The sequence below is a fragment of the Drosophila simulans genome, chromosome 2R (genome assembly GCF_016746395.2).
Source record: "Drosophila simulans strain w501 chromosome 2R, Prin_Dsim_3.1, whole genome shotgun sequence".
Lineage (NCBI taxonomy): Eukaryota > Metazoa > Arthropoda > Insecta > Diptera > Drosophilidae > Drosophila > Drosophila simulans.
Genome location: NC_052521.2, coordinates 12281340 through 12305636, shown reverse-complemented (window position 1 = coordinate 12305636; position 24297 = coordinate 12281340). Strand labels below are relative to the sequence as shown.

General features: G+C 43.4%; 3 protein-coding genes across 4 annotated transcripts; 2 read left to right on the top strand and 1 right to left on the bottom strand.

The window, feature by feature from the left end:
* Positions 1 to 950: 950 nt before the first annotated feature.
* On the bottom strand, positions 951 to 23951 carry LOC6734575 (nephrin). 2 transcript variants are annotated; one of them, XM_016168121.3, is made up of 12 exons: positions 23449 to 23951; positions 6120 to 6647; positions 5833 to 6003; positions 5460 to 5750; positions 4975 to 5274; positions 4558 to 4848; positions 4196 to 4498; positions 3839 to 4123; positions 3481 to 3762; positions 2582 to 3384; positions 2111 to 2515; positions 951 to 1883 (listed from the first exon to the last, which is right to left on the bottom strand). In XM_016168121.3, the coding sequence occupies exons 1-12, from the start codon at positions 23486 to 23488 to the stop codon at positions 1875 to 1877; spliced, it is 3708 nt and encodes a 1235-aa protein (XP_016027694.1). In that variant the 5' UTR covers positions 23489 to 23951; the 3' UTR covers positions 951 to 1874. The 2 variants fall into 2 exon arrangements, with proteins under 2 accessions (XP_016027694.1, XP_016027693.1); XM_016168120.3 differs by having other exon boundaries at positions 2111 to 2494.
* Positions 17759 to 18241, top strand: LOC6734576. Its single transcript, XM_002081548.4, has 2 exons — positions 17759 to 17834; positions 17903 to 18241. Exons 1-2 carry the CDS (start codon positions 17772 to 17774, stop codon positions 18191 to 18193), a joined length of 354 nt encoding a protein of 117 aa, XP_002081584.1. The 5' UTR covers positions 17759 to 17771; the 3' UTR covers positions 18194 to 18241.
* LOC27207697 lies at positions 21694 to 22227 on the top strand. The gene is made up of 2 exons (XM_016183379.3): positions 21694 to 21842; positions 21900 to 22227. The coding sequence occupies exons 1-2, from the start codon at positions 21777 to 21779 to the stop codon at positions 22167 to 22169; spliced, it is 336 nt and encodes a 111-aa protein (XP_016027700.1). The 5' UTR covers positions 21694 to 21776; the 3' UTR covers positions 22170 to 22227.
* Positions 23952 to 24297: the final 346 nt, after the last annotated feature.

Here is a 24297-nt window from a genome sequence, read left to right as displayed (position 1 = left end):
TCAGGTTGGGAAAACTTCTATACATGATGTAGTTTCCATTATGGACCACCTGTCAGGTCCACGGAACTCTTGAGGCTGTGAAAGCCGATTCCGCTAATTCGGTCTTTTAGAAATTAAAAATATGTATTATTAAGTGTTCCATTAATTAAGCCGCGACCCTTAGCTATTAATTAATAAAACTTCCTCACAAAATGCCGCCACTTTGTCTGGGCACGAAAAATAGAATCAATTAGGCGGCATTTAAGGTGCAAGTGGGCACGCCCACCAGAAGAAAGCCTCGGGGGCGAAAAGAGCGAAGACTGATGACTGAAGTCAGCGCACTGATTGATGACACTGGACATTCTTCTCTCTCGGGTGAATCTTTGAGGAGATTCTGCGGGGGCACGAGGAATTTCAGCTTATGTACTTCAAAGTGAAATGTGTCTAAGCTATAATTATGTTAATTATTATTTTCCCCTTCTATTTTTACCAAGAAAATGCCACATATTAATTTGAAAAATTTGTAATTTTATTCAAATATGTTTTTTGTTTGAAGATACAAAAATTTGTTGTTTTTTTTTTCTGTATATTTTCCGCTGTTTGCATTAATTGTTTTAGATATTACATATAAATAATTACTTTATTTAATGAACTTCTTTTTACACACATACTTAGCTCGCTGCTGCGTCTTTCTCTAATTCAAATGCAAATGCGGCTGGAGTCTAATTTATAATTAACATTTTTATTGAATTTGTATTTATAGAATTCTTTAGCATAATTTTTGGCGCTCACGCGTGCATGCATCAACTTCTTTACCATGTATATAATTATTGTCATGCATGATAAAAAGAATGTCGCTGAATGCTGTAAATATGTATTTTGAATATACTTTACGTCTCGATCCTTAGCTCTAGCTCAAAAGTCACACTTAAAAATATTTATATAATTGAAGTCGTCGCTATTTCGTTTTGCTGATTTCGAATCGTTACGGTCTTCGTTGAGAGTGTGTGTATATTGTATATTCATTTATGTTTATGCTTTTAGTACGTATGTTGATAAATATTGGTATGTCCTATAGCTTAAACATGAACAACTGCTAATGAGATTGAGTCACGACTCGACAGACTCGCCATAATATTTATGCTAAATGCTAAAATGCGTAATTCCTACTACTTAATATCGAGAGACCTTACTACGAATTAATATTTTGAGAGTGTTCTGTTGTTTGTTCGATTCCCCATCCTTTCATATTTTTTTTTGTTTTTTGTTTGTTATTTTGTTTTGTGGTGTCTACTAAAATGCTGCTGCTTCTTCCGATGTTCGGGTTCAGGTGTTGTGGTGGACTAAAAGTGGGTGGAGGGCAGGCATTTCTGTAGAACGGGTTGCGCACCTGCCCCGTGGCCAGACCAATATCCCATATTCCGAGCCCCTCTTCTACACCCAATTGATGGGTGTATCTTTCGGTTTCTTTGTGGGGTTGGGGCACCGAATGAATTGGTCTTGTGGCAAACGTTTGGCCTGCGTGTTTCCATCTGCGAGTTGCGGTGGTGCTGGTGCCAACGTCTCCAGAGCTTTGGGCACAGGTACTTATCACAGCCTTCGAGCGCCGCATGCAAATGTCTTTTCTCAAAACACACTCAACATGGTTTCTCCATTTGCGCTCCGTAATAATCAACGTCATATAGTAATAATTACAAGCATAAAATAAAAATAAAACATTCAATAAAACCAAACAGCAACAGCAATGGCCAACGACAACCAATCCTAACGAAATGACAGTCAAGTTCTTCGTGTTTCGTGTTTCCGATGGTGATTATGAATGATGTATGTCAATCAGTCTAGCTGGATTTGGCTGGGTTGGGTAGTTTCTGGCTGTCATTGATGCTCAGCACGGCTTAGTAAGTCTGCGGATGAGAGGAAAGAAGCGGGCAGGTGGAGAGGTTGTTAGAAATGCGATAAATACAGGTTGTTTCTAACAAGCTGTTAATGATTGGGGAGTGGGAAAATCTCAAGATTGATCTGGATCATTATGGGAAACAGCATAAATTTCGAAATATCTCGTTATAATTATCCCAACAAAAAAGTGTTGGTTGGGGTATCTAGAGGAACTTGTTTCAGGTTTTCAACTTACCACCGGCGGATAGGACATATATTTGTCGCTCATATTGAAGTACGATCCATCTGCTGGCGGCGCTGGCGATGGTGAGGATATGTAGCTACCCTTGATCACCAGGGAGGAGGCGGGCGACGGTGATGGTATGTACAGTCCGTTGGAGATCAGCATGTGATCGTCCTTGGAGCGCATCTGCATGCCCTCGATCATGCCCGTGGCACTGTTCCGCTGACTGTGCCGCTTGGGATTCGGCAGGGTCCGGGTGAAGTCCGGATTGCAGAGCGGATAGGGCGGGGTGCACATGGAGCTCTCCTGGTATTTCGGCGGATACGCCGTCGACTGGATAATGTCCACGTTTTCCACGAGATATGTGGAGGCGGCTGCTTTCTTCTGAACATCCGCCTGCAAAGCAGTGATGGGCAGCTGGTTAGAATTTCGAAATTTAGTCGGTTAGATTTGATTAGTGGGTTAATCGAGCGAAACACTTACCTTGTAGACAGACTGACTGTCATCCTTGGAGTACACATCATCATTGCTCGGCTCCGCTTCACTCTGTGATTTGTTCTGCCGGCGGATTACGAACCAGGCCACTAGGGCAGCATTCAAAACCAGCAGAACCATAGCTGCTGAGGTGATTCCAATGATCATCACATTGGGCAGTTCGTCCTTTTCGGTGTACTCCGCCGAATGGGGTTGGGATCCCTTGCTGAGGGTCAACTTGATATCGGGCATGAATTTACTGCCTCCCGCTTCATTGGCGGCCATCACGGAGAAGTAGTAGGTTGCTCCTGGTTTCAGGCCATCAAGGGATATGTTCTGATATCCAGGCTTGGCGTCCACGTACTTGTACTTATCCTCGCCATGCTGTTTGAGCCGCAGTCGGAAATAGGTCTGCATGCCACCATCGAAGCCGGGAGTCCAGTTCAGATCCACACCCGTATCACTCACGTTGCCCACCCTCAGCTGCAGTGGAGCATCTGGGCGGGAGGGCTTGCTAAACTCCAGGGTGGTACTCGCCTGTCCCAGAGCATTTCGCACCACACACTCGTACTGACCATAGTCATCCGGCGAAGTGTTCTCGATCAGCAGAGCTGACTCAAAGTTCAGGGCATCTACCTGGCGTTCCACACTCTTGAATTTATTGCGCCGCTGCATCTTAAGATCCTTGCCATGACGACGCCAGATGAAACTGGGCTGCGGCGAGGCCAGGGATCTGCAGATCAGCTGGGCACGAACTCCCAAACGGGCAGCATAGCGGGTGAAACCGGGTGAGTGGTCAATTTCAGGGGCAGCTAAAAGGTTTAAAAATATATAAAAAATTATAATTAGCAAACCGATTGATTTTTGCTATTTAAAACTTATAATTAAGCCTTGGTAAAACCACTTACTTTGCACCACCAGAAGTACGTTTTGCGCCGCGGGAGCTCCTCTTTGGTTGTCCACAATGCAGGTGAAGTTGCCAATATCACTGCGCTCCACACTGGCGATCTGCAGCAGGGCGGTGCCATTTTCAAAACTCGATATGGTGCGCGTGGCCAAATCATAGCCGTCGCGGGACCAGCGCACATGAGCGGCCTCTAGCGGGCGGGCCTGAATGTGGCAGGCCAAGACCGCCGGTTCGCCGGCCACAAAACTGCGACCCTCGCTAACCGCCGTAATTGTGGGGGCATCTATGAATTGAGGTGAAACAAATAAAAAATCAGCTCCAGTTTTGGGGGTCAGCTTTGGAGCCAAGTTAGTACTCACATTCCACGGCCACTTGGATCTCCAGCAGCGCGGTGCCCTGGCTATTGAGCGCCTCGCAGATGTAGACACCCGCATCATTGCGACTCAGACGACTGATATTAAGACGAGGTCCGTCGGAGATCAAACGCTGCCCGCTCAGACTATTGCTGCTAATGGGCAGGCCGTCCTTGGTCCAGGTATAGCTAATTACCATGGGGTTTCCGCTGGCCAGCAGCTCCACATGGAACGGCGCTCCCTCAACGCCCACGAAGGTGGTGCTCTGTGGCGTCTCGAATTTGGGGGGATCTGGGGGAATTAGGGGTTTAGGGCATGGTTAGTTGACCTCCCCAAGATATATGAACTATCAGCATTACTCACAAAGTATATCCAAGCTGATGGTTTCGTGAACACTGCGCTGCAGAACCTCGTTGTGACTCTGACAGGTGTAGACAATGCCATCCAGATCCTGGGTTATGTTAACGTACATCTCAAGCGTGGACACCGAACCGCCCCAGAGACCGGGCCTGTTGGCCAAGTTAAGACCCTCGACGGGAATGCCATCCTTCCACCAGCTAATCTTCGCCGGCGGATTACTTGAGCTGGAGTCACAGATCAGCTTGGCTCGAATGCCAGGCACTAGATTCTTGGGCACCACACTGATCTTAACCGTTTCGGGAGGAACTAAGATGGGAAGTAACCCTTTAGTTTCTTATTCCCATAGAAAAATAACCGCTACTTACAATGAACTCCCAAAGTTTTGGTGGCAAATAGTGGTATGTCAATAGCTGCATTTTGAACCTTGCACTTATAGATGGCATTGTTATCGGAGGCATTTACCAAAAGTGACAGCTCGGAGGTGATTTTACTGTCCACCAGTTTGGAGGGAGCATTAATGATCTTATCATTTTTGTACCACTGCAATGTCGGTGGAGGATTGCCACCAGCAGAACTGCACTGAAGTTTCAAAATCGATCCCGAGATAAGGATATCACCATCATTATAGCCCGTCAACAGGGGTGGCGAAGGGGGATCTGAAAAGGGGATGAATGGGAAAAATAATGAAATTATAATTTAATTACATCTCTCAAGTGCTGCTGAAATAGTTTCTCGATAAGATCTCATGTTAGTTAACTGGTGTCAGGGCTGGGAAAACTTACAAAGCACATTCACGGTGTGTGATCCCACCACATTCTGAGTGAGTTCCGTGTTGAGGGCGTGGCAAACGGCGATGAAAGTCCTGCTCTGGGAATCGATGGTCAAGCTGATGTTGGAACTACTGACCCAGCCACCGTCGGAGCTACTGGTCGTCTTATAGGTGCTATTGTCCAGCGGTCTGCCATTTATGGACCAGCTAATCCGGGCCTGGGGATTCGAAGGCGCTGTCACGCAGCTCAGTTGCACGGAATCGCCGACCTTGGCCTGATTGGCGCCGCTCAGATAAACATCCTTGGGAGCATCTGCACAGAGAAAAAATGTTGATATTTTAATCAATCGAAACATTTATCAGAAGTCTAGTGTGCCAAGAAAGTATTTAATATAGGCTTTAATGCATGTCTTCTGTATTTCTACTTAAATTTGCTTTAAAGATAATCCCCGAAAAAGTAAATATGGCTTATGGCTTTGCTTTGGCAGGAAAACTTACATAAGACAGTCAAATTGAGTTCGGCGCGCAGGGGAGTTGTCGCCAGCAGATTTTTGGCCTCGCACACCAAATTGGCCCCATTGTCCTCGGCGGCGGCGGTGAACTTGTAAACGTTCTCCGACAGACGGCCCGAGGTGCGTTGTGGTGAACTGATGGCCACGCCATTTCGGTACCAAGTCAATTGGGCCGGGGGATTGCCGCCGCGGCTACGACAGGCGATTTGAACTTCTTGGCCGCGATGCAGGGTCTCACCCTGGCTGTAGCCCTCAAAGAACGGAGCGCCGGGCGGATCTGTGGGGTTGGCAAAGGGATTTTGGATTAGGAACTCTGCCGGCACGCACACACAAAGGACGACAATCCGGCGTACACTTACAGAGTACGGAGAGCTGCACCTGGGCGCGCATCGGTACATCGGGGGGCAGAGCCTTGTGACGCGCCTCACAGGAGAACTCCTTGTAATCGTCTTCGGCGCGAGGCTGCAGGTGCAAAGTGGAGCTAGTTGTGAATCGCTTCGGGGCAGTTTGATTCACCGTCACGATGGGGGCTACACGGCGAGAAAATAGGCATACAATTTGTCATAAATTTGATATTGATTCAAAGCTTATATACTTTGTATTATTACAGTTTAGTAGCTATGGATATTAGATGACTTGAACTCACCCGTAGAGACTGGAACTTCGCCCTGGAACCAGACAATCTCCGCCGCCGGATTGGCGTTCTCGGCGATGCAGTGCAGCGTAAGATTCTGGCGCTCCTCCACCTCCACTCGGGCATTCCGGGCATAGCCCTCGATAACGATGCTACTTGGAGCAGCCACTATGCTCAACTTGGCATTGGCACGAATGGCGGGATTTCCAGCAGCAGGACCCACCTGGCACTGGTATTCGGCATCATCCTCCAGCGTGGCGTTCTTGATCTGCAGATTGTAGGCATTCTGTTTGGCATCCACCAGCACAGAATAGCGTGGGAATCCGGGAATTACCGCCGAGAATCCCAGCGCAAAGCCATCCTTGGTCCACTGGACTTTTCCCGCCCGATTGGACACTTCGCAGCGCAGGAGGGTGTCGGTGCCCTCGAGTATCTGCAGATCGTGGGGCGTCAGGTGAAACTTTTGCACAGTTGGGGATGCCACCTGAGCAGCCGGAGTTGGAGCAGTAACTGCGGCCATTACGTGGCAGATGGTCGTAGCTGTACAGAGAGGAAAAGAAGACGTAGGTTAGTAATTTCAACTTAAGGAATCTAGTTCTAAAGTCTAAGCTCTATCAATTGAAACTGAAACCATATACGATAGGCTCTATTATTTAGTGTACTTGCTATTTTGATGGCTAAATACATGAGTTTTTTCTCCGTGTAGAAGCAAACGAGATGGAAAGGAAATTCGCATGGTTAATCGGCACGTTCGACATTTGCGCACGTAGTTTGCCAAGTGCATCGGCAATGGGAACAGTTCAATTGGCATCGAATCGACATGGATGTCGACCTGACAGGGCCCTCAGTTGGACTCGCAATCGGATTCGGAATCGGAATCGAAGTCAGAGTCATAGTCAGAGTCGGAGTCGGATACGGAGTCAGATGGCGATGGTTACCCAGTTTTACGGCCCACACATAAAACACACATTACTTAAGCGTAAGCCCCGACGACGTCGCTCAGTCACATCGCACTAATTTGGTACAACTTCTTTTATTTCCCCCCACCGATTTCAGTTCAATACGATTCGATTCGATTCGAGTCGTTTCCTTTCCGCTCCTCGACTCACATGTGCCAGCCGGGCAGGGAACTCAACTCTCAGGCTGTCATTGAGACATGGGATGTATATCTATCTGTCTGTCCGTCCATGTCCATTGGTCTTTTCTGTTCTCCGCCAGGCTGTTTGACGCTGAATCGGCCCACACCTAGGCTAAAGTAGGTCTACAGCTTGCGGCTCATTAGCATTAAAATGTCTTAGGAAAAACGACCGGGCCACGTTCGATACCAAATTGAGCGGCCTACTCATTTGGGGTATATATGTATATTTTATGCCCATGAGTGTGTGTCTATATGTCGTCGACCTAATCAGCATTAGGGCAATCTACATAGGTATATAAAAGCATTGACAACTCACGCACACTGACGCTGATGCGATGGGAAATCGGAACGTAGGTGATGTGTGGGTGCCAGAGAAAGTTCCATTTTCGAACTGCTCCGATCAGGCAATTAAATGAAAGATTATACAGATATTTAATAACCTGCTGGCGAATAATGCGCGATTAATCAATTGCCGATCGAGAGCTCTTATAAATTACCCAGCTAAAGACAACTGTCGTCTTGACTGCGTTAGATAAATCCCGCCCAGCTTCCACTAATGAATTGGCCATTTATCAAGCGAAAATCTCTAGTAACATTCTTAATTCCCCCTCCCAAATCGAAACAAGTTTAATTTATAATTAATTTATTTCGCCGAACATTGCTCAATTAAACTGGTTTCGGTGCCACTGTGCGCTGCGTGAATCGTGGCCACAAACGCTTGGGCAAATAAACAAAACAAACGTTTCTGTCGTGGACTCCGTCGGCGGATTAATTGATTATTTGTCTGGGAAGACAGCGGACAAGATGGTCTTGAACGAGAAGAAGTGCGGCGGATATGAATTGGGTCGGAACGGAAATGTGGCCAGCATAAAATGGCCCACCCACCCAGTGGCAAAGTTAGTCATTCGTTTTTGAGGGCGCCTCCATTTGCATTCGCTGCCATTTCAGCCGGTTAAAGTTCAAGCAATTAAGCCAAGCGACAGTTGACCAACTCGCCACTGCCAGAACATTTCCTGCGGCAATTAACCAAAACAAAAAAAAAAAGAAGGCAACAAAAAACAGCGCAACTTGACAGGTTTTTGCACTGACAATGACGACAAAAACAGAGAAAACTGAGACCCAGCCCGCCGCAACTTGCATACAACTCATTTAGTGTCATTACGGGAGGAAGACGGGTAGATGGGAAGACGGCTTTATGGTAGATGGGTAGATGGTTATATGGCTACGACACTGTGGGTTTATGGCCAAGAGAGCGGCGAGACGCAGGAGCGACAGGAAAGCCACCCCGCTGGCACCAAGAAACACACAATATACAGAGGGTAATTGTCACACATATGCAAGCCAGGATGGCCAACAAAGAAATCCTTGAAGTGTGACAGTAGGAAGCAAAGAAGCAGCCAGCAAACTAAAAGAAGGAAAGACTACAAAACACACACTCGACTGGGTGAAGTAAGTGCAAAGTAAATGAAAGATGAGCAGCAGGCCGAAAGGCCCAACCGGTTTAGCATTTCATTCATGGGTTTCCAAACCAACCAGTCAGCTATCCAGTCAGCCAGCCATCCAGCCATCCGTCGTTCTGGCCAGTGGTCAGTGGCCAAGTCGCCGGGAAGTTTGGGTACCCAGGGGCAGCTGTAATTGTCAACTGGTCCCACAAATTGTACGCAAACTAAACTAACTGCTTAACCGCAAAGCGTACGTCCATTCTCGATGATGGCGATGATGATGACGATGTCGATATGAGGGTTCGAAGGAGCACTTCCCCTACGGATTTGCCTATGTGCCTGCGGCTGAGCCTATGCCAAAGTCGATTCCTGGCCGCAAGCTAAGTGAGTGTGCTGGCCTGCATTGGCCTCAAAAGCCTGCTAATAGTTTTCGAGCTCTGCAGGTCCTGGCCGGAAGCAGGACGCAGGACCCAGAGATGCCTGAATTACTAAGCGACTCCTCGTGCAGAATGTTTGGTCTGCATTTGGCTTTCATTAGCCGCACTCCATTTTCGCTTTTGCAGTTTTCTGCTGAGTTACTGATCGAAAAGGATCGTTTTGAAAAGGAAAAGGATTTTTCTGTATTTGTTATTATAAGTACCATGATGGTATCGCCAAAGTGTGTTTCGCGCATCTCTAACGTGAGTTGTTACGTGTGGCAAAGCCAAGCGAAGCGCAACGCCGGATGTCGCACTAATGGCCAACGCAACGCAATCGCACTCGAAGGTCCCGGCCCGTTTGGGCCGGCTTTAGCCCACTGCCATTCGTGTTGGCCATCGACTTGAGCATCGGGCCTAGATGGCCTGCTGGCTGCTTTGTAAGTTAAACTATCTACAAGTCATTAACTCATACAAAGCCGGCAACTGTCGCAGAGGGTGAGATGGTGAGTTCGAGAGGCTGTGAGGCCTAGAGACACAATCCAGAATCGAGTGCCCAGCCAGCTAGCCAGGGTACGGAGTAAAGTGAAGTGGCCTGGACCAACGCACATTTGGCCCTTTTGTTTTTCCTCTTTCGCTCCTTCTTTTTTTCCTGCGTGTGCTCAGTCGCTTTCCTTATCGAGACCAGTTTCCAGTTTATTCGCTCACGATGCCAGTTTCTGGTAACTCCAGCGCGTTAATGGAAAATATTGTGGCATATCACAGGAAATCCGGTGAGGTTTTTTCTCGTTCGTTTGCTGTTGCTTTTGGCCTTCTCATGGCAGTGGTTGTTCTTGTTGTTGTTGTTGGTGGTGGCGGTATGGTTGTGTGTGCACACTCCTTTTAGCCGGCAGGACACTTAGCCGACATCTACTCGCTTTGACAAAATTAACGGGCACATAAATCTCCTCTCTGGGTTTTGCGGCTTTGCGTTATAAATTTAATTAAATTTTTTGTTTGCGTTTTGTGTACTTTATCTGCGCCTGTTAACCAATTTTTTTGTTTTTTTCGTTTTGCTGGTTCGCTGACTGGCTTGGTAAGTGAACAAATGTCTTTTATTATATTGATTAAAGCGGCTTTTGGTGTGTCAAATTTGTTGTCAGCCATGTTAAGCGCCGGCAAAGTGTTTCAAATTGTTTTAAATGGCAAGGGAAAGGATTTCGGTACGGCCATAACAATTATTTTCCACATGTGCTGTGGGCTGAGCTACGAAGGCAGAGAGCGACTTAGACTTGGCTAAAATGTGAGCCGATCCGATTTTCAGCCGACACATAAGCGGTTTTTAGCCACACTGACGTCGCTGGGATTTCTGTCTGTCCTCATGGTGATATAAGCCAGATGGTTGGTTGGCGAGGGTTTTAATGAAATTGGTATAAAGAGTGGAATTCTTTTTCAGAATTGGGAGACTTTCCAACAAGGCCAGTACCAAAAATTTAAGATGAATTTTGTCGAAAGATCTTAATCTCAAAACGAAAATACTCTTTCCGTTGCCTTCATTGGTAAGCCAATTACTATCTTCATCTCCAACTGAAACCCCAAATTTCGGTGGCTTTGGATGCTCCGCTTATGGCCAAGTTTATTGCTGACCCAGAACCGCCTTAATCATCGCCGGCAACCCGCATACCCTCACTTGAGTGTCAACCGACGACCAGTCGGCTTTTAATGTGCGCCCTGGGCACGCTTAATAAATTCACAATAAAACGCATTTGAATCACGCGAATCGAGAGTGTGAGTATGATGGAGGGGAGTGGGGCGATGGGTCTGGGGATCAAGGAGCCTTAACGACCTCGAAATGTTTGTTTATTGTTGTGCCCCTCCCGCATCAGCCGCAGCATCCTGATCCTCCAATTGCCGCATTACCAAGTCTCTGTCTGGGCGGCACAGTGTGTATTTGAGCACTGATTGAATTATAAAATTTGCAGCTGAACAAATGCGACCCGGTCTGGCCAATATCAAATGCCAAGAGCCGGCAATTCGGACCCATTCGGCCCCATCGACGTTAAACTAATCAACTAATTTGCTATGAACTCTGCGGTCTGCACAAATTAGAGCGTCCAAGAGGCCACACCGATTCCATTTGAAGGCATTAACATTAATTATTTTCTGCTTCATGAGCATTTTAGATGAACACAAACTGGGGAATGGATGGAGATGTGACCCCGACTCTCGAGTGAAGACCCTCCCGTTTCGGGACTTTCATCTTTCGTTAATTAATACAAAAATGTTGCCCCCCCAACCCCGCGCTCGGTTGTGTCAACTATTTTTTCGGCTATGCCATAGAATATTTTTGAAAATTGTTGCTGCACCGCAAGAGTAAACTTTTTTCCATGCGAAATTGAAAGTATTTTGCGGCTTGGTCAGTTTGGATGCGAATATCTGAATTTATAGCAAGGCGGGAATTTGTCAGGAATGTCAGCTAAAATGTTGAATTAAAGTGTTTGGCAGCGGAAATGCTGCCCGCACAGTATAAGGCTTTAGTAAAACCATACATATATCCACTATTTTTAGCCATCCAGCCATAAAAAAAACAAGAAAACATAACGAATTAAATACTATAAAAGCCTGCGTCGAAATTAAACCAATTCGGTGGGGCGGGAAAAATAAAAATCAATTTTTCTCGATGTCGAGTGTAATAAAAACACAGGGAGAACAGTAATAGATTTGATGATTTTATGACTGTAAGCCACTCCGGTTGTCAATCCGCCTCGACCAACCAGTTTTGTCAACTGCCATATGCGTGGGTTAGAAGGTTTTGAACACCCACAAGGCTAAGACAGCAACAAAAAAGAAAAAAATTTACAAATTTTATTAGTCATAAATTGAAAATCATAAAAACCCCCTTTGGAGCACCTAGCATCTAAGTATATAAAATAATTTAGTTCGAGGAAATGGTATGAAAGGGAAAGTCTTCCTTAAGATATGCAAGAAAATATTATTTAGTAGAATCGTAAAACTCGGTGCGGTGATTTCCTGCAAATGGTTAAACTTTTGCTGCCATGGAAAATTAATTTTTTTTTCTCCTCTCCCCCAATATCCTGTAAAAGTTTTCCACACTCTTGGGAGACCCACGAGGGTCTCCACGTCGACGGTTGGCTATTTGAGCAAACAAAATCGGACAAAAGCTGGCCACCAGAGGTAGTAAAAAACGGTCCAGCAATAGACTCATAAAGAAATCAAAGTCGAAACCAGTTCAAGAGGGGCAAAACTAACTAAGAGAGCCGTCGACACAACCTACGTGCTGTGAACAGGTAAAAGAGATATAGCTATAATATACCTGGCATATACATATGAAAAAAAACTACGGGCTTATGAATGGTAACCGCCATATGAATGGCTCTACAAAGACCACAAAAGACGTGGGCTTTTGCCTCTCAGTTCGCGGCGCATATTAAACTGAATTTAAATTTAGCTAGAGCAGAGTGAGTATGTAAGTTGGTATGGGTATGGCCGAGTCGGATTCGGAGTCGGATCCGTCTGTGTCTGTGTCTGGGCATTTGCGAACCCAAGGCACGCACCTGGCTTTGACTGCTTTCTTGGCTTGGAGACGGCTTAGTTTAATGCCGCACTGAATTGGCCAACGACGGCGATCGACGACGGCTGCACTTGTCGCTTGGCTCAAATGCCAAGAAGTCGCTTGCACCGCTGTCGATTGCACCTCTTGCCCCACTCCGAGCAACTTGCTCCTCGAATCCATGCCCCCGTGCATGTGGCAGCTGCATAATTATAATGTCTGGGCCCCGAGCGGTACATTGGCTGACTTGAGTTGGCTTGTCGGGCCTGTCTCGCCGAAAGGTCAAACAACATATTTTTGCCGTTTTTATTGAAGCTCTGAACTTTGTTTTTGTGAGACAAAATTAGTTTAGTCGACTCTATCAACATTATGAAACCCCTAAAAATATGTTCATTAAAAATTCAGTGCGCTATTCGAACGGAAACCCGATTCATATGCTAGCTAAAAATACAAAAATACAGCATTCTAATGAGTGAAAATGTTACAAAATTAAAAAAATAAAAATAAAACTTGAAAATCCGTAAATTCGAAATTTCAGAACATATATTGGAAAGAAACAACAGAAATGAATTCATGGCTATGCAAATTAATACGTAAAATTATGAGCTCCATAAACTCATACATACATCGGAAATGGTGATTTTGGTTGGCATATGCCATAGTTTGATGGCTTTTTTGAAGAAAATTACCATTTCCTCTTTTAAAAATACATATTTTGCTATTTTAATCAATACGCACAAGCGATCGTATTTTATGCCATTTGTTTTGGCACCCGCACACTTCAGGCCCGGCTTAAACTTTTCTTCTTGTTTTTGTTAGCATTTGTTTAATTTTATTTATGTATGCAGCTAAAAACTTTGCCATTGACTGAGAGACCGACCGTGTGCTCACCCATTTGTTTTTATAAAACTTAATGGTCGGCTGATTGCCGGGCAAAATGTCGGCATTATCCATATATCTGTGTACAAATATGCTTGTTTTTTCAAGGATGCGTTCATTAACTTTTCGAGATTTATGTAGGCAGCGTGTGAACAGATGCGGGCCAACCTCAAACATGGCTGCAATTGTCAGCAGCGGTTCCCATTTGAAAGACAACACAAATTTTTAATGTCGGGGCATAAAACCCATTTTTATTTTGCACTTTTGCCTCTTGATGAGTCCACCAAAAATATACAACAAAAAAACGAAAAAAAAAACAATACAGAACTACTAAGCCAGTCGAATCGTCACCCAAGAGCCAGAAATTCAAGTTATCTGGCGGCATTTTGAAAAACTGCTCCAGCGTAGCGTTCGGTGCGACTACAACTTCTCTCTTGAAAGTTAGATAATCGAGATACCACTGCATCAAAACTAGACACTATGGCCAGATTAATGGCTGCGAGCTGATTAGTTTGAGGCCAAGACAAAAGGCATCACAAAAGGCCAACTCTGTGGGCCGTAATTAAGCAGAGACAACGCAACATGGTGCTTTGTGTGGAGTCCCAGTTTAGTCAGAACATGTAAAACATGTAAACATCAACATGTAAATTATAGATAAGCTGGCCTATTGTGCCCCATGCGCCATGCTCTACATGCCCAGCAACCAAAATGTTCATTTGTCAAAATTAACACCGCCGTGGAGCCGAATCAAATCGAATCAAAAACGCCGCCAGCTATAGGTAATAACACTTTGAAGTTCTAAGAGCCTCAGAAATTGGGACAAATTGATTACCTGTACGGCTTTGAAATTCTATATCTATATATAGGTAAGTATATATATATATAGGTAAATTCCATCTTTATTATCCTAGTTTGCCATTAAACATTTGTATCTCACGATCCGAACGAGGTATCTTTCAAGCGTTCACTTCAGATACTTTGTATTTTTTCATGTTATCTTTACAAAAACATCCTGTCCCTAGCAATTTGGTATTCTCACACCCTCATCACTCATACGGCTTCTCGGTTATTGTCATTCTATTAACTCGAATCTAAACCATCAATCATCCGTTTGGAGGGCACTCCATGAAAAGTTCGTTAGTGCTAAATATTAACTTTACACTCCCCTCCCCTATCGGCATTTGCAACTGAAAATTGATATAATTCTCACATTGACGCGTCCCATTATTAATTCAGTTTTCAGAAGTCTCATTTTTTTTATTTTTGTGTTGGCCAAAAGTTACCGTACACTCTTGTGGGTTTTCGACCACGTCCCTGGCAGTTTAATTGAGGCAACACGAGAAATAATAAGAGGAAAAAACTCTAACAAAACAAAAAGATACAAACAACTGACGCTGTTCGAAAACAGAAAAACGAAAAAAAGAGAAAACCGGCTTAGGCGCGCCTATGTGTTTGTGTTGGCCATCCATCATTATGAAATGTTTGCCAGTGTGGGTAAGTGGTGCACCTGCTCGCATTTTCGACTGGTAGCCCCTATCCAAGGGGGGCTAGGGGTATATATATCGAGGGGAAAACAGGTCTGGTTCGGACTTGGGTCCTCCTTCATTGATAGTTTCGAGTGCAACTTTCGCATGCGCAAACTGGCCGGACAACATATGCTGACCAGGATCGGGTCCAAATCCAACAACCCCATCTTCCCAGTTGCCAGTTGCCAGTTACCAACTCTCAGCTCCCATCTGCTGCTTCTGTTTTTGCCGTGATTCTGGATCCGTCTCTCCACAGAGTTTTTTATCCCCCTCCTCCAGATGGGTATATACTTATTTTTTGTGCGCCCAGCGTAAGTTAATATGACTTGTAGCACGATGATTGCTTCCTGTGCAGTGAAGAGCGGGCAAAGTTGGCTTGAAAAACCCGCTGACAGGCAGCGACATCAGCGGAGCTTCATCAGTTCGCCAGCCTTTTTTTATGAATGAAAAATCGCTCTGTCGCTCTCTCTTGCTCTGCCTCGCTAGCCATCTCTGTCTGCTGGCGGAAGTTATAAATTAATTGAGTAAATATCGATTCGCAGACATATATACTCGTATGTACATATCCCACATAGGCAAACACACACACACACACACACAGTTGGCTGCGATGTGTAGGGCTTGTTAATTGGCAGCACTTGCAAAGCAAGTCACAAAACACGGAGCATTCAACTCCAGCCACTATTTGCATAGTCAAATTGGCAATCGAGTTTAGAGGAGCTGTTTAGCAGTCGGCGTATCCGATGCACGAGATTAATGACCATAGAAATCGCATATTCAATTGCCCATCGAGGAGGGTTCTCACTCGGCTTTGATAATTTATTGAAAGCGCTTCTCGAATGCATTTTTTTCCACTCCCGCCACCCCTGCGTAATTTCATGTAATTCGCATCGCATTTTATGGCAGCGCTTTTTTTTATGACACTGGCAATACGCTGGCCGTCAGCTTAGGCTAAACTTAATTAATTACCAGGCGGCGTTATATGCCAATTATTTACTCATCCCCTCCCATAAATCGCGGGTTGGCAAGCGAGAATTTATGGCTAAATTGATTTGCTTCTTATCCGTAATAAAACAATAATTGCTAAGTAGGCCGCTTTGGTGGTCAATCTATTTCAATTGGCTTACCGATAGGCATTTGAAGAGACTTATAGTTTCTTATGGAGTTGGTATAGGGGTGATCTATAGTTAGTATGTTTGAATAGTTTTAGAGCAGCATTTATGACCAAGCTAATTTCGTTTTTATTGGCAAGTAAATTGCTTCGATGGTTAATCCTATTAAATAGGCCTCCTATGATGCATTAGAGATCTTAAGCTAAACTTAAGCTTGCAAGTAATAAAATCAGTTTCGTGGGGTTTCTAAAGATTTAACATAGAAATTGGTAGGAAGGAAGCTACACATATAAGGTTTAATATTTAGTTCATTGCCTCTTTCGCCTATGAAATCGCTTGCGAATCGCAGTTATTTCTGCACAGTTTCAATGGAGAAAATCTTTAACTTCGCACGTTACACATCTTTAACCCAATATCTTTTTATGCCTGCTCCGTGGCGACTGTATCTTTTTCGAGATCTGAAAGAGCGCGTCATGCATAATTGCATATATCAGATACAAACACCTAACTGTACACACATGTGTGCATGCATATATGTATGCAAGTACATATTTATGTATATTTGTTTGTATATTTGTGTTTGCTCGTTACTGTCGCGTCATAAGGAGCGACAACAATTGCTGTTGCAGTTGCAACTTGTTTGCTACCTGCCGTTGACGCCACCTAACTGTCAACTTTCTTTTTTCGCCACGGGTTCATGTAATTACAGGGAGCTGGCTATGTGTATGTGTGTGTAAGTTTTACTTGCATGCAATTAGCATAAAAAATATCAACACAGTTTGCATTTATATAACGCTACAAATTATGCATCATTGAAGCTGCCACCGCAGCAGCAAACTGCAATGACGTTGAATAATGACCGAAAATGCAATGGAAACCCGGCTGTATATCCACCAACCACCAGCAGCAACCAACCACCCACCCATCCGCCATCCCCTGCCATCACCGTGAAGTGGCAAGCAAGCTGGCAGTCAACAGTTCGCCAGCGGAAAACAGAAAACAGAAAACAGCCAACAGGCCCAGACACCGCAACCTCGGCTCCATCTGCATCTCCATCTGCATCCCCAGCTCCATCCCCAGCTCCATCATCTGCTGGCCAAGACTGGTTGGCAAGAGGGCGGGGTCCTCGTGCCGATGTAGGAGTATCAGCTTGTACGAGACGTCGACGTGGTAGGTGCCACTGACACCTTACGCACACCCACTTCCACTTCCAGATGGAAAGCCAAGTGCGATGAGCACGAGCTGACTATGGGATATGGTAAATAAGCAGTATATGGTGACACTACATCAGCAAGATTAGCAGGAACTGGTCAACTGTTTTGCACTTACCACGCCTTTATATTAGCAATTTGCCTCACGTGATATACATAATTCTTAATGGGTTAATATGACAATATATTATAGGGATATTTCGTCTTTACATTCAAATGTTTGTACAAAACAATATAAATACAAATACTTAGTTTCAAACACGAAAATAGGGTCAAAGATGTAAATTAGGAAAAATTCAAATTTGTCATAATGTTAGCAACTTATGCCATATCTCATCCAGAGAAGGTATAAAAGCAGTCGCCTAATCATGATCGTTAGTAGTTCTCAAAATGAAAGTATTCATTGGCCTGGTTCTGTTGATGGCTGTCGCTTCGCTGTCATCTGCTTTATTCGTGAGTATTAGTATTTTGTAGCTTTTAAATTGTAACGAATTTTTATATGAATTTTCTGCATTTCATAGGAATCTGAAGCAAGGGAATGTGCTAAAAAACTGGGCATTACCCCAGATTACTTTGAAAATTTTCCGCACAGCAGTCGAGTGAAGTGCTTTTATCACTGCCAAATGGAAAAACTTGAAATAATTGCCAATGGTGTGGTAACTCCTTTCGATTTGAAAGTACTAAACATATCACCGGAGAGCTATGATAAGTATGGTGTAAAGGTTAAACCCTGCCTCAGACTATCGCATCGCGACAAATGTGAGCTTGGTTATTTGGTGTTCCAGTGCTTGAAACGAGAATTCAACTTGTAAAATTGTATCTGAACGTGTTTAAAATACATTGAAACATTAGATATAATATCTTTGATAACACTAAATTGTTTGAGTTTCGAAGAGCAGCATATACAATAACACAGATACAACTTGGCTTTTAAGAATGCCACCAGGTGTACTAGAAATTCTTTCCAAACTTACGCATTTTAGTTACTCTTTTTAAGCTTTTCAGCAAAGTTGAACATATATGTACATATTAATTATATCAATTTATTTAGCTTGTTAAAAGAAACATGAGTGGCGCTTAAAAATAATCATAAAATCACACGCATAATACCTAATCACCATTGGCCCTAAAATCAGAATTAGCTATGATAAGCAACGATTATGATCCGACATAAACGTAAAGAACAACAATATCAATTACATGAGCATGGCTCATCCGTAAAAATCCGTATGCCCTTCCCCATGCGTGTAGATACATGAGTGGCAAGTGAGGTGCCCTGCACCACCGACGCAGCACCACACAGCCACCCACAAACCACCACCCACCACCCCACCCACTGTCGATGTGTGGCACGCATGAATAGACAGCAGGCGAGCTTTGAAAGCGCATTCGCATTCACACTCATGCTGGAAATCGCATTCTCCGGCGCTGAGTTTTCACTCACTTGACGTGCAAAGTACTGCGAAAAAAAAACGCAGCGCCGTAAAAACAGAATATGTTTGTAGAAAACAAAAACATAAGAAAAACATAGGAAAAGCCAGAGGAAGAGCAAAAAAAAATTGGTTCAATTTAGCACAAAGATGGGAGGGAAAGTGGGGTTTGCTTGGGAAAACCATGGGCCTATTGAAGACCCGACTCTTCAGTTGAGAAAAGCAAACAACGACAACTCGTTAGCACGAATTTGCAGCGGGTGGGTGGTTGGGTGTTTATTCGAATTGGCGGGGAGTGTCAACGCCTTTTAAATGGGCAGCTTTTTAGATTTTTAGCTTTTTAGCTCTTTTCGGCTACAATGGTTCTCAGGCTATGGTGGTACAGGAAAAGCCACTCCACTCCAATCCACTTTGTTCTTGTTCCGTTTTTTTGGTTGCTGATACTCTTTGGCAAATTTTCATAAACTCTTATTTATTTTTACAGCACAAAAGAAAATGTTCTAGCAAAGAAGTTGCGAGCAATTTTCTGCTGCTTTTCGGTTGCTCATTTTCGGCTTGCTGGCGGAAGTGAATTTGCACAAAAAATAATAGGCAACATGTTTTGCGCTTTTGACCAAAAACTGCCAGCCCAAATAGAAATGTTTACACCAACCGACAAATAAATACTGCTTCAAAAAGGAATTCAGCTACTATGGAGTGGGAATTGTGCATAAGCCAAGTTAACAAAACAGCAAGATGGCAGCACATTTTGTATTTACATAAAAACAAATGACCAGCATTTTGTGTTTGGGGTCGCTACTTTGGCATCCAGCAGATGCGGGGAAATCCAGGGACAAAGTCTGCGATGGAAAGAGCGTTTCGCAAATGAGAAGTTACGAACGGGGTTGTAATTATGCGGCACTTTCCGATGCAGATGCAGGCTGATAAATATACCTATATATAGGTATGTACAAATACATCCCGCCAAGGAATGCAATTTTCTTGGGAAAAAGCTGCAAGCATGAGGTGGCAAAAATGCACCCTTTTTTTAAGGTGCTACCAAGGCTGCAGGGTTAATCAGATGGTGAGTTTATCAATGCCAAGTACTAAGAACTAAAACTAAGACGATTTATTTATTATGTCCAGATATTCTTTTTAATTTTAAGGCATTTAAGCTTATCAACTTGATCTTATTCACAGTTCTGCATGTTTTTGCAGTTCAATTCGCCGCTCCTTTGGAAAGTGGAAAATATGAGAGGGCAAACCCTCGTAATAAGGTGAGCACTTGGGCCTAAGGATACCTTGGAATCCATCCAAATGGAGCACATACATCACATCGCCTCTCCAGTCCGTTCCGTTCCGTTCTGTCTGGCCAAATGCGGTCAGTTAGCAAGTTGAAGAGCCGCCTTATGTAGGCTAGTACCAACATCATTTGCTCTTTATGGCTTAGAGTGCTTGTACGCAACCCATAACCCGTTCGTCATATAATTTGCACTCATTTTTTTAACTCCTTTCTGCGTGCTTTTTTGCCGCTTTTAATCAGAGCAAGTGGCTTTAACATACTAACTACATACATATGTGCTGGCCAAGTGGCAGTAGTTGGGCAACCGATTAGCTTGGGCTTAAGCCCCAAGTAAGTTCAATGCACTACGAATCAGTATGCCGTTGAAGGATTTATGCTGAAAAGTTGTGTGCTAACACATTTTAGCTGCGGCATTAAGCCAAATCGGGTTTTAAGTCCACACTGTTTGCCGAGGTTTTGCAGCCCTAATTCAATTTGCCTATGTAAATCGTCTGCGGATTATAAGCTGACAGTACATATGGACGGATATCTCTGCGACTACGAGCTCTCAATGTGGGTAAAAGAGATTTGTGAATTCCGCACTCTCCTCCGGCGGCGCCTCAAACCACATCCTCAATTTTCAGGTTGTGCCACAAAAAGAGACGAGGCAAAAAAAAAAAAAAAAACAGTGTGGATATGTGCGGGCATGAAACTAATTTCGTAGGTTGGTGAATGAAAATTTTTGGAGTGTGCCCGGGCAGGTGTGTTTCGTCTTTTAGCAGCTTGCCAACTTCGCTTCCCTTTTTTTACTTTTTGTATTATTTAATTCTTTTTTTGTGTTTATTTTGCCTTTTGGCCAGCGGTTTCTTGGCGCTCTTTTGCCTTTTGCAGCTGTATGGTCTGTATTAATTTTCGACGCGTGCAAAACCTTGTATTTGTATCCTGCATTTTCCGTATATGCGAGTTCATCGAGGGGCAGGTGCCTATAATGCCACAAGGAAGTTAGCTCCTTGCAAGGATCTGGCTAACCTGTCAGGGTTGCCTACTCTTAATTATTTGCGGCGCTTTTGTTTTGTGTTGCTAAGTGTCGCAGTTCTGCGAAGTTTTATTTTGCATATATTTCGAAGAATTATGGCTATTTAAGCGGCTTAAATCGTTAGTTAGTGTTGTCACGCACAATTAAGGGAGCACAATTGCATATAATAAAGACACTTATCGCTTAGTCATGAACACTTTTCACATGATTTATGGTCGATTTTTTAGCATCGCTTACTATTTTCATACCACAGCTTTCACAGCTGTGAGCATTTTCAATGCTCACTAATAGATTCGTCCAGCTGCATTGGGAACATCCAAGATAATAATGCTTGAACTTTCGATTTACAGACTACTCTAAATAATGCCATTTACCTAAACTGATTAAAATTTATTGCTTTTCGGAATTCTTTGTAAAGGCAAATTATAAAACGATCATCGTAAAACAATAATTAAAGAAAGCGGTTAAAAATTCCTGTAAAATATTCATACACCGAACAGAATTATTATCCAAATTTTCATTTTAAAGGAAACGATATATGTAAGTGGTATACCTTAGTAAACGTGAATATCAATAATTGAGGCAACTTATTCGATGGGACGAGCGAAAATTCCTATAAAAGATGACTGCTATGCAGTTGACTGCACTCTTTAAATTCAGTCTCCAAAATGATCAAGTTGTTTGCCGTGTTCTTCTTGCTGACCATGAGTCCGCCATCGTCTTACTCTACTATAGTAAGTAACAGCAAAGTTTTAAACTAAAGGCAATTATAATATTCCGATATTTATTAGGTAGACGATGTGTATAATTGTATACGGCTTCAGCTTAAGGCATTACAATTCTTTGTGGGTTCAAAGGATATAAATTTCCAATGTGTTGGATTATGTGCATATGATATTATCAGAAATGTTACACCGATTGATCTACCTAAAGGCGAGGAACCCGAAATATGTCATAGCATGAATGAATACGGCAAATGTAAGTACGCCGCTGGATTCCGAAAGTGTCTTCCACCAAAATTAGATGAAAGGTTCTGGAAAGATCTTTTCACACGAATATAAACTTTAAAGTATTATAACTTTGGTACAATAATATAATAAATCTCGCTTCATAAAACAATCATTTAATCTTTGACTTAGCGCCGCTGTCTTTTCTCCTTCCCGAACTCACAATACGCTAATGAAGAATTTTTAATGCACACTAATAAATTCGTCATGTAGCATTAGAAAAAACAAACAGATAGTTCGGCTTGATACAGATACAGATACAGGCAGTTAATAGATACACGCGTTGAATGCAACATAAACTCTTAACACTCCGCAATTAGCACTCGACTTGTGCACGAATTTGAAATGGTAACTTTTAACTTCATACAAATTTGAAATGCAAATGGTATTCAATTAACAGATGAACAAATACCGACAATAAAACTCAAACTATGCGAGACAAAAGCGCCAACTTTGTCATCCCAGCAGCGAAGGTAAAAATAATTAAAAAGCAAAGGAAACAATGTTTGTCAGTTAAAGTGCCGGTCCGGTTCGGTTTGGTCTCCTCACCTTTCCCATTCTGCAACTCCCTTACCACCACGAAGTGATGGCAAAAATTAAATTATGTGTGCCACAAAGTTCGCCTGAATTATGTCGCATAAATCAAATAAACAGCAGCCGAAGCAGGCGGAAAAAATAAAAGTTGAGGCTGCAGAAATTGTTGAGGAAAATAACTGAAACTGTGAAAAAATGTATACGAAAAACTTTTTGCATGTAAAAGCTTGGTAGCTAGCTAGCTAACTGGCTAACTGGGTGGCTGGCTATATGGCTGGATGGCCAAAAGGAGGGTTTGCGGCGTTTGGTGGGCGACCCGTGTGTTAAAGCAACACTTGGCTGTGGCAAGAAAATTATTCTCTACATCTATTTGTTGTGAGGCAAAAACCGCAGCAGCAGCAGCAGCAGCAACCGCCGCAGTCGCCGTTGACTGGGTAAGCGAAAAAACAAGTGTTTAAATGTCAACGGCAAACAAACTAAAAATCTCTGGCAAAAACCAAGCAGCCAGCAAGCAGACAAAGGAGTATCTAGACATAAAGCCATACTGCCATCCCCCTCCGAATCGCACACCACATTTCATATGGAAAGATACGACTGCCACTGGAGGAGTCCCCGTCTCCAAGAGACTCATCTTCCTTTTGTGTGCTCTTGTGTTTGTTGGCCCGGGCGCCAAATGTCATGAACTTTTGCCGCAGACATTTTGCAAGCGGTCATCTATGAGCTACATTTCGGATTTGGATTCGTATTCGGATGCGGCGGCTCATATGTTTTCAATTTTTACTTTTCGACGATAACTCACCCAAGAGCACGGCAAATGTCAGAGTTATCCAAAACTGCATCTTGTAGGTTGCTTGATTGTTGGAATTTGTTGTAGGCTTGCGACACACTCACTCACTCACTCACTTGCTCACTTTAACTTGTTTACAGATTGTTATGTTTTGTATCTTTCGGGTTAATAACAAGCTCCAGCCAATTCTAGGCTTGGCCGCACTTTGCAAGGCATTTCGCAGAACATATTTTCCAAGCACTTATTTCCCACTAGCAGTATATGCGAGCTGTCTGCGATTTATTAAATATCCATCAAGTATTTATTTATTTATTTAGTTGCTCGTAATATTTTCGTATGTTTCGGCGCAATAACTTTGAACTATAAACTCGCTACTGGAGAGCCACACCAATGTTTGTCAACAGAGACCACGCGCAGACCGACCAAGACTAAACGCAAAGTATCTGTATCTTTTAGCTGGCAGGTCCAAGCGCGGCTCACAAGAGATTGAAGCGAACTCGAACATTGGAACCCACTTCAAAACGTTGGCATCGAACTTATACAGAGAATAAACATAGTAACAGGTTCATGTCACCGCTAGGGCAGAGATATAAGATACAATATATGCTTTATAAGTAAAACAGGTCTTATATTTTTTTTTATTATTTTTTATGTTCAAATTACATTTCAGAAATAAAAACTTGTTTACTTAAGCTGAAAAACTACAGCTTCCATCTTCAGTGACTCTTTCATATTTATTCTACAATTTTCCTATGTACATTGCTGGTATCTAAAACCATTTGGATTTTTGCAGCCCGCACTCGTATCTTTTAGAACAACTCGACTTCGTTTTTCCCAGTTATGTTCGTGAAAGAATCGTCA

Coding starts and splice junctions, on each gene's coding strand:
- LOC6734576 (XM_002081548.4), top strand. CDS start 17,772: ATGAAAGTATTCATTGGCCTGGTTCTGTTGATGGCTGTCGCTTCGCTG. Junction 17,835..17,902: donor CGCTGTCATCTGCTTTATTC/GTGAGTATTAGT, acceptor TGCATTTCATAG/GAATCTGAAGCAAGGGAATG.
- LOC27207697 (XM_016183379.3), top strand. CDS start 21,777: ATGATCAAGTTGTTTGCCGTGTTCTTCTTGCTGACCATGAGTCCGCCA. Junction 21,843..21,899: donor CATCGTCTTACTCTACTATA/GTAAGTAACAGC, acceptor GATATTTATTAG/GTAGACGATGTGTATAATTG.
- LOC6734575 (XM_016168121.3), bottom strand. CDS start 23,488: ATGCAGTTTTGGATAACTCTGACATTTGCCGTGCTCTTGG. Junction 4,849..4,974: donor ACACACCGTGAATGTGCTTT/GTAAGTTTTCCC, acceptor TCCCCTTTTCAG/ATCCCCCTTCGCCACCCCTG. Junction 4,499..4,557: donor CAAAACTTTGGGAGTTCATT/GTAAGTAGCGGT, acceptor TTCCCATCTTAG/TTCCTCCCGAAACGGTTAAG.